This window comes from Pocillopora verrucosa, chromosome 1 (genome assembly GCF_036669915.1).
Source record: "Pocillopora verrucosa isolate sample1 chromosome 1, ASM3666991v2, whole genome shotgun sequence".
Taxonomy (NCBI): domain Eukaryota; kingdom Metazoa; phylum Cnidaria; class Anthozoa; order Scleractinia; family Pocilloporidae; genus Pocillopora; species Pocillopora verrucosa.
Genome location: NC_089312.1, coordinates 17866611 through 17875910, shown reverse-complemented (window position 1 = coordinate 17875910; position 9300 = coordinate 17866611). Strand labels below are relative to the sequence as shown.

The 9300-nt window shown below is 36.9% G+C and overlaps 1 protein-coding gene across 3 annotated transcripts; it reads right to left on the bottom strand.

The window, feature by feature from the left end:
* Nucleotides 1–2386: 2386 nt before the first annotated feature.
* Nucleotides 2387–9038, bottom strand: LOC131799785 (uncharacterized). 3 transcript variants are annotated; one of them, XM_059117483.2, is made up of 7 exons: nt 8933–9038; nt 7555–7593; nt 6777–6922; nt 6546–6644; nt 5515–5688; nt 3616–3711; nt 2387–3368 (listed from the first exon to the last, which is right to left on the bottom strand). In XM_059117483.2, exons 3-7 carry the CDS (start codon nt 6918–6920, stop codon nt 3225–3227), a joined length of 657 nt encoding a protein of 218 aa, XP_058973466.2. In that variant the 5' UTR covers nt 6921–6922; nt 7555–7593; nt 8933–9038; the 3' UTR covers nt 2387–3224. The 3 variants fall into 3 exon arrangements, with proteins under 3 accessions (XP_058973466.2, XP_066028012.1, XP_066028015.1); XM_066171915.1 differs by lacking the exon at nt 8933–9038 and having other exon boundaries at nt 7555–8039; XM_066171918.1 differs by lacking the exons at nt 7555–7593; nt 8933–9038 and having other exon boundaries at nt 6777–6970.
* Between the last annotated feature and the right edge of the window lie 262 nt (nt 9039–9300).

The following is a 9300-nucleotide window of genomic DNA, read 5'->3' as shown; positions in this document are numbered from 1 at the left end:
AGGCAATGGAAAGATTGTCTTTCTTTTGCTGAAGAGAGTTAAAATTGTGCAAATTGTTTTTATCTTAATAGTGTCATTGACTTACAGAAAGGAAAGTTCTGTCAAGCATTTTCTCAGACAATAGCGATCTTTGTAATGAGTTATAGTCCAACTTTTACTCAGTATTAAGAACTTGTTTCCAGGCTTGAAGTAATTATTGGAAAACTGAATCAGGCATTTTGCGTAAAATGAATCAATATACTGTGATGAAAAACCGTTTATCGCTAACTTAAAGTGGATAAAAGGTCTAATACTTACCAGATTTGAGGAACATACAGATGCGTCAGCCACTCCAAGAGCTAAGGGCGTCTCCTTTAGATCCCGGTTAGAAGCTATGAATTGGTAGACCCTCAACATCTGTAGATAATATAGCGATAGTTTACTATGAGCAAGTTTGCAAGCATTGTTTTGCAATCAGCATAACAGCGAGGTAGAATCAATAGAAATCAAGTTTTGATATCCAACCTCTTTCGTGGCATTGGCCCTTTTTGGCATAAGTGAAAGTCCGATGACGATTTCAGTATCACTTGGTCGATAACTCAACGGGGCTGTCCAAGCCACTGAGCTGATTGCAGTTACAATGAATAGGGCAGCCAACAAGGACTTGTAGAATTCCATTTCTAGTTAACAAAAAAATATTAGAAAAGTTAGCGTAGTGTCCTGCAATATGTAAAATGATTGAATTAACACGGCACTCGTAATCTTTTACCAACATTTTTCCCAGTGGTTCACGGTGTTATTTCAAGCAAAGTTGGGTAAGATCAGCTAATTAGCTGAATGGCAAATGAAAAAAAAATAACACTTTTCGAAGGTTATCCTTTTTTTAACCCAATGTTTTGAATGTACATTCTGTTAACATAAAACATATTTTCTCGTGGTAAATGGAAGAAGGAGCCTAGAAATTCCATCATTAAATGACAATAATCAAAACGACTTACCCTTTTCTTTTAAAGTATCTCTGGTAGATAAACGTCTCTGATTCGAAATCTCGCGTTGTTTTCTCTGGCTGTGTCTTGAGTAAATTGGAGGTAAAGAGCGTTTTGACTGCCTTTTATAAGAAACGTAAAGGAAGCTGTTTCATTATTTTACATCATCTTTTTGTTGAGCTTTTTTTGTTAGGTATATTCCGGATGACTCATTTTTTCAAATTTCGTCGTTCGCTTGCTGTGTCTTTTGAACTTTGTCAACTATTCCTTCCGTGGTAGTCAAATGATTCAGCCTTGTCGTATGAAGTTGATCAGTTTTGTATTCTATGTTTGATATGCAATAATTTTGAATTCGCGAGACCAATGCAATTTGACAGATTCATCTTGAATCTACGAGAAAGGCAAATTCCATAAAACTCCATAAAGATTGTTGAAAATTTGCGTTCTGTGGGTTAAAAAAGTTCTACCTATGGGTTTCAAAAAATCCCGAAAACTGCAAAGCCCCTTTAATCGAATCGGTCACGAGACCAGTGTTTCTCTTTGCAAGTCGACCTAGTCTACGGTTTCCGCCTCTTCAACGGTAATGTTCCTATAATCAAGGTTCCTGGTAAGAAAGGAAGGAACACCGCGTTCGTAACTGCGATCAAGCAAAAGAAAAGTGTGACAATAAATATCTTGCGTATTGTATATCATCATAGTGCTTAGAAGAGACGAGGTACAATGAGAGTTGCAATAATGTTATATTAATGCATCATTAGCGATGTATGATCTGTTTGGTGTTTAGTTAGACGCATCTCAGAATTTTTTTTTTATTAAAAGCGCCCGCTGAGCCCTGCTGGTTGAATGAGCGTGTGCAATATTTACAACGTGACTTCTGTGTTGACGTGATTCTATTTTCATATCAAACCAGTGGGGTCATTAGTTTATGGGTTTACGCCCTTGATTGGTTATAAGCAATCTATTTGTACTTTGTCACTATTCTCATCAATACATCAAGCAGAGGCCAAGGGCTGCTCAATAGTCTAAATTGAAGGAATGAACAATATTTCCTAATTTGCTGACTTAACGCCGCATGAACATATAATTTCACAGTTTAGGAAGGTGGATTTATCATTTGAATGAATTCCTCGTTGTCTACTAGAAATGTTAGATTCTCAAAAAACAAAGAATTGACTTTACATTTTGCGAACGATAAGTTGCACTTTCTTTATAGAATTAAAAAAATAGGTGATGATAGTAAGAGAACTCTGTACGGGTTAAATAATCATGACGTAACGACGATCATTTACTGTACCATGAACTGAACCACTCGCTCTCTTCTAAAGAATCCTTGTTATTACTTCCGCAAATGTATCCCAACCCATGCGTGAGCAGCATGGCGTTTAAGTGTGTTTCATCACATTTAGAGGTCACATGTTTATTTGATCTCCATTTAAAAAATGCCCTGCTAAGAATAGATGAGAAGACTTTCTTTTCTTGCGTCTCGTGCAAATAGGTTTGTAATACTAATCTTTTGAAATCATATCCGGAGAAACTATGTTCTAATCCTTGTTTTCCTCAATGTATGAGTGAGTTTTCATTAGCGATTCATGGGCGTTAAAGTTCCGGTCGAACTTAGAAGATCGCCAACAGAACAGTGTGATATAAGAAGCATTTTATATCATGCGCCATAAGATATTTATAAAAAAACGAATTATTGGATCGATGGTCAGCCCTGACGGTTGCGTCTAGCCGAATATATCTTCTTTAATTCAGTGACTTTAAGCTGCTTGCTAAACAGCGTTTGCGAGTAAATCTCCAAGTCGCTCAGTCAGGGTTCACGTGAGGAGTCCTTACGCTTTCTTTAATGCAGGTTTATCATGAATTTAGCCTTTTCTTAACCTCGTTGTAAATCCAGGAAAACTTTTCTTCTCGGTAATCTGAAATCGTACGGTAGAGACGAACGATTTGGCATATTACGGAATATTAATTTGCTCTTTCAGTTAACATATGCTTCACAGGAACAGGCCTTGTAATGGTTATAGAGTGAGATAAAGATGAGGACTCCGACCATCCAAGATATCGAAAATAATAAGTAGAGAAAACTTATTTTCATAATGTGACTATCGTTTCTATAACTTCTCTGTTTTTTGTTTATGACAACACTAATACAATAAGTTCGCTTGTGTCCCCCAACCTTTAAGGAGTCACAATGAGTGCACGTGACAAAGTGCTCGTACATATTGTCAACGTTTGCAGTATCTGTAATAATTCAGTACGCTATAATGGAAGGACGATTTGGTTTCTGGTCGCACGATCTCGCCACATGCACTGATCCACAACTTCTCGGATAACATCTTTCAAGGTGTAGAGGATAACATAGTTCCGAAACCTCTTCACCATGTCGTCAGTAATCGTTCCTGTCTGAAAAAATAAAGGTATCTCAATTATTTTAATTATCTGTTGAATATATGTATCTTGAATCTGGAAACACATTAGTGGACAAATATATCTTGATAATCGTAAGACTGCATTATACTGAAATACAACAAGTTGAGGTACAGAAGCAGGTTATTATTAGCTTTAGTCTTTTCAAAATTGAACAAAACGCAGGTTTTACATGGTAAAAAATTTGAAAATTTTTTCTATTTAATGAAAACACGCAACGCACCACAAATTTTGTCATGTATTTCCGAGATATCTTGTCCAGGTATGACTCAGGATCTGATGTGGGTGTGCTTGGTACTGGATAGGAATTCCTCCTAAGCTGAAATTTGACGACAAAGTATATTATAAAGACACATCATAAAGTACATTGTAGGAGACGTATTGCTAGGTGTTTTACAAAGTATAATTACTATAAAGACATTGTCAAAAACACGATTAACGATCTTCTAGCTAAAAAAGAATTGCCGGCCACTGCAAAGAGTCTCACTATCACCACTTCCAATACTTTTTGTATTTACTCTTTACCTAAAATCCACAAACCTAACAACCCAGGTCGACCCATCGTCTCCGTCTTCAGTTGTCCCACCGAACTTATTTTCAGCTATTTAGACAAAATTATGGCACCTATTGTCAAAACTTTAAAGACAGCCAACTCGCACTTGAAATTTTTCGCGAACTTAATTTCCTTAGCCGAAACAAACTTATTTTCACTATGGATATCACATCTCTTAATACAGTCATTCCCAATGACGAAGGTCTCCGGGCCTTCCGATCAACACATTGTTAAGGGACCCATAGCTCTGAAACAGTACTCCGCCTAGCCGAACTAGAACTAACACTCAATTGCTTTTCATTCGGTATCAACTGCTGCAAACAAACTAACGGCGTAGCCATGGATACTAAAATGGAACCCAGCTACGCCAATCTTTTCGTAGGCTTTATCGAACACCCATTTTTTAGTCAAAACAACGGCTCAAAACCTGAACTCTACGGTCGCTACATTAACGACTGCATCGGCGCCACCTCCTCTACCAGAGAGGAGCTCACTCAATTTATAACCGTCGTCAATTCTTTTCACCCGGCTCTGAAATATACCTGGGGAATTTCTGACACTTCTTTGGCTTTTCTGGACATCAAAATTTCAATTGAAGGCAACGGTCTGTGCACTAGGTGTTTACTACAAACCTACAGACTCACATAGTTACTTGTTGTATTCATCTTCGCATTCATCACAAGTCAAGAATTCCATACCATTTTCACATTTTTTCAGACTTCGTCGTTCATGTAGTGACAACTCTGATTTTTCAGAAAAATCAGAGGCAATGTGCCAGTTTTTCGATAAACGTGGCTATCCAGTTCTTGTCGTTCAAGTGGGCCACCCGGTACCGTGCCCAACAATGATCGACAGTCAGCAGTCACTACAAACGGCTGAGAAGGGAAATACTGATCGCCTTCCATTCACTCTCACATTTCACCCTCACAACCACGCTGTTAAATACATCATTTTCAAAAACTTTGAAGTACTTCAAAACGATTCAGAGACTGGTACTATCTTTCTGCAACCTCCACCAGTTTAATTCAAACGTGACAAAAACACAGGCAACTTTTTGGACAAAAGTTCATTTCAAACCAATAACAAACCTGGAACTTTCCAATGCACTTGCTCAGTGTGCAAAACTTGTCCTTTCATTCATAACGTAGAGAAAATGTTTGGACCCAAGTGATCTATTAAGATCACTCACCACTTCACGTGTGCCTCCGCCAGTGTCATCTACTGCATAACTTTCACTGATTGCAAAAAGGTCACACATTGGTGACCGATTCCGAGAACACCTTCGCGACGTAGAATGAAATGACAAGGATTCATTGTAATCAGTCGTTAGAAACTTTAATCTCCCTAATAATGAATTTTTTTCGGAAACGTGAGCGAAACACTGTCATCAACTACAGACAACTAGAAATAGAAGGTCTGACAAAATTATACCTCAAATTCATTCTTAACTTCACCATGAATTTGTCACGAAAAGGAACGGAACTTTAATTTGCGCATTTAGTTTGTTTGATTTTAAAGTTTTGATCACTGCTATGCATGTTAATAGAAATACTTTTTTCGCATTCTCACCATACGACGCAATGCATTCACTGTGGATCTCAGGTGCAGGCGCACGTCCATGAGCAGACCTTTCAACCTCTTGTTCTGCGGTGTCTGTGCTACTTCATACGAGTACACCATGTTCACTGGATTTATGAAGTCTTTCATTTTGGCATAAGCGATGGTTAGGTTGTCTTTTCTTTGCTTTGAATAGAGAAATGAAACAAGCAAATAGTTATTTTGTAGTACCATAACCCTTAAAAGAAATTCTGCGAGGTTTAATATCTGCAAATTTTGCGGAAAAAAAAATCTCGTGAAATAAAGCGCTGCAAAGGTAACTACCTTTCGTCAAATTAAAAAAAAAGTGGGCAAAGAATAATAGTAGGCTTCTGAGATTTTTTCCGGGCCAGCACCTATGGAAAGTAATCTAATTCCATCTAAGAGTTTATTTGGATGAAATATTCCTAAATGACGGAATGCGCTGTTTTTCAACAATTTAAAAAAAATTAGATCATCAGTGTTTTCTTCCTTGTCAAATTTTTAGTGCTTGAAAAAAATGTACATCAATATCTCAGGACATGAACAACAGAATAAATTTTTTCCCGAAAGCTCAATGAGTTGTCACTATTCGCAAATCAAAACCTACGCAAATTTTTCGTTCTACATAATAGCATTCTTGAATCTTTCTTTTCTGATTAGTGGAGACGTGACTTTAGGGAACAGCGGCCTGTTACTAGTACAGAAATTTGGACAAAGGTCGGAGTTTTTCGTTTGATTGGAAATGTGTGGGTTTTTTTTGGAAAACCACTAAAATGTTAGGACAAAATGACACATAGATTCAAGAGACGGAAACCACGAGGCATAAAACCATATGTATGTGTCTGGTTGAAACTTTGTACTCCGAATTTATCAAATGAAAAAATGATGAGATACACTGTTATCCATATTGAGGACAGATATCAAAAGGTAACGGATACTCTCTTCAGTTTGTTTTTTTTTTGCAGTGTTTACCCCTGGTAACAAAGAAAATACTAGACTAACTAAACAATACTTGGTCGTACCTTGCCTATATCGCAAACTTGCGTGTTGACAACTCCAAGTGCAAGAGTGGTCTCGCTTAAATCATAGTTTGAAGCTATGAAACTGTAGACGTTGAGCATCTGTGGGAGAGAGATGTTAGTATTGACGATTGTTTTCTCGAGTTAGGCACTAGACAACGAAGTAAATAATTACAGCCGCATTCTCAAAAAAAACGCGACCATAATCAGCTAAATCAAATTCAATCATTTTACCTCTTTGGTAGCGTTTCTGCGAGAGGGTTCCAAGTGAATTCTCATGAAGATTTCCGCATCTGTAACGACTATCGCGAAACTAGTCGAGTTTAGCACTATTGATATAAACATGGCCGCGAACAGGAATTTACACTTGAATGCCATTTCTATAATGTTTGGATAATAAGTAGAAAAAGACAATTATGAAATAATCTGAGGAATTCGAGTTTGTTTAAGTCAAACTATGGAATAAAATAATAAGTTGCCTATCTTAGAAGAGGGCGTTTTAGAGGCCCACTCTTTAAATAGGAACCTTTTGCAGTCGAGACTACGGATAAAACCACCGATTAAATCCTGAAAAGTTGTTATCCTCGAATTTGTTTATTTAAAGAATAATGTTTCCTCGCTGTTTAATTGAGAGGACATTTCACTTGCTCTCTTTTTTTAAAGAGCCCTTTTGAAACGTTTTTAACTCGACAGTGAGGTAAAGATTAAAGAAAAGGGTTCGTTCAAACTTGCATACCGGTGATTTTGCGATTTTTCCCCAAAGATCAGCCTGTGTTTTATTGCCCTCTTCCTTAAAATTTTTCTTTAAGATAAATTATGTAAAACTTGGCTACAAATGATCCTGCAATGGATCCTCGGAAACTAGCTTATGTTTTATTGTCCTCTTCCTTTAAATTCTTCTTCAAGGTGAATTATGTAAAATTTGGCTTAAGGCTTCCTATGAGTTCTATCAGGAGCTTAAAAATGCTTATTATATCTGTCTACACAAATGTAGAAGTCTCTCTTTACTCACCTTACACTTCTCTCTTCGTAGATAATTCAGACTGGCACGCTGAAAGAAGTCACAGGCACGTCCTTTATTTCTTGTGTTCTTAACAGTTGCCTGCTATATCTAAATAGATTACCTGAATTTTTATTTTTAATCCGATTGATTTGGTTAATCATTGATTGAGAGCAGATTGGTTTTGGATTTAAATTACATAGATTCTTTTCCAAGGTGAATTATGTAAAACTCGGCTTAAGGCTTCTAATGATTTCCAGCAGAAGCTTAAACGTGCATGGTATATCTGTCTATAAAAAACGTCGAAGTCTCTCTCTTAACTCACCTTACAGTTCATTCTTCGTAAACGATTTAGACTGGCACACGCTGAAAGAAGTCACAGTACAGGCACATCCCTTATTTCTTGTGTTCTTGGCAGTCACCGGCTTTGTCTAAATAGATTACCTGAATTTTTCATTTTAATCCGTTTGATTTGGATAATCATTGATTGAGAGCAGATTGGTTTTGGATTTAAATTACATAGATTCTTTTCCAAGGTGAATTATGTAAAACTCGGCTTAAGGCTTCTAATGATTTCCAGCAGAAGCTTAAACGTGCATGGTATATCTGTCTATAAAAAACGTCGAAGTCTCTCTCTTAACTCACCTTACAGTTCATTCTTTGTAAACGATTTAGACTGGCACACGCTGAAAGAAGTCACAGTACAGGCACATTGTGTTCTTGGCAGTCACCGGCTTTGTCTAAATAGATTACCTGAATTTTTCATTTTAATCCGTTTGATTTGGATAATCATTGATTGAGAGCAGAATGGTTTTTGGAGAAAAACTAAAAAACTTGAGATCATATCATCTCTCCGTTAAGATTTTGTTATCAGGTATATTCTGGATGATTCATTTCGTTCGTTTGCTCTGTAAATGAAATCAATTTGAATTCATAAACTTTTATCTTTTGCACTTTGTTACCGTACCTTTTATAGCAGTCGAACGATTCATCCGTGTTGAATCAAACTGACTTTTTACATAAACGTTCTGGTATGCAGGAATTTTGAACCTTTCGAAACCAATACAACTTCTCTCCAAAAATGAGAATGGGTTCAAATTCCATGTAGATTGTTAAACGATTATTTGCGGTGGATAAAATATGGGGTAATTATCAGTTTACAAGAATTAAGAAGACTGGATAGCCCCTTAAAACTTGCAGGCTTCCCAAAATCGTTTCATTTTAGTCGATCACACTCGTGTTTTTACGAGATGGATTAGTCGATCTCGTTTACTGCTTTCTGTTCTTCGACGGTGTTGCTTCCATTATCAAAGTTCACGGTTAAAAGGAAACAAATTTCCGTTCGTAACTGCAATCATCCAAAAGAATAGCGTGACAAAAAATATCTTACCTATCTTCTATCATCATAGAGCTTAGTAGAGAAGAACAAAAACCGAAGGAATAATGTTGATTGCAATACATCCCTATTAATAGATGGATAACCACATCAAAATAAAAGCGCTTGCGGGGCCCTGACGGGTTGAATTATGATACGAAATAGTTACCATGTGACTTCTGTGTTGACGTAATTTTATTTTCATGTCGTGTGAGGGACAAAACCAACCGTTATTGCCGGAAATGGGTCTTTAGTTGATGGATTTAGGCCTTTGATTACTCAACGGTGATCTCTGAGTACTTTGTCACTGATTTGGTTTAAATTAAAACATCCTTTATTTGGGGTAATAACAACGAGGGGGATAGGAGCGGTGATTTAAAGAA

What these genes read in the sequence shown, in the direction of transcription:
- LOC131799785 (XM_059117483.2), bottom strand. Translation starts at nt 6,920, where the DNA reads ATGGCATTCAAGTGTAAATTCCTGTTCGCGGCCATGTTTATATCAATA. An exon ending in AAGTTTGCGATATAGGCAAG is followed by an intron (nt 5,689 to 6,545) that starts GTACGACCAAGT and finishes CTCTATTCAAAG; the next exon opens with CAAAGAAAAGACAACCTAAC. An exon ending in TGAATGCATTGCGTCGTATG is followed by an intron (nt 3,712 to 5,514) that starts GTGAGAATGCGA and finishes GTCAAATTTCAG; the next exon opens with CTTAGGAGGAATTCCTATCC.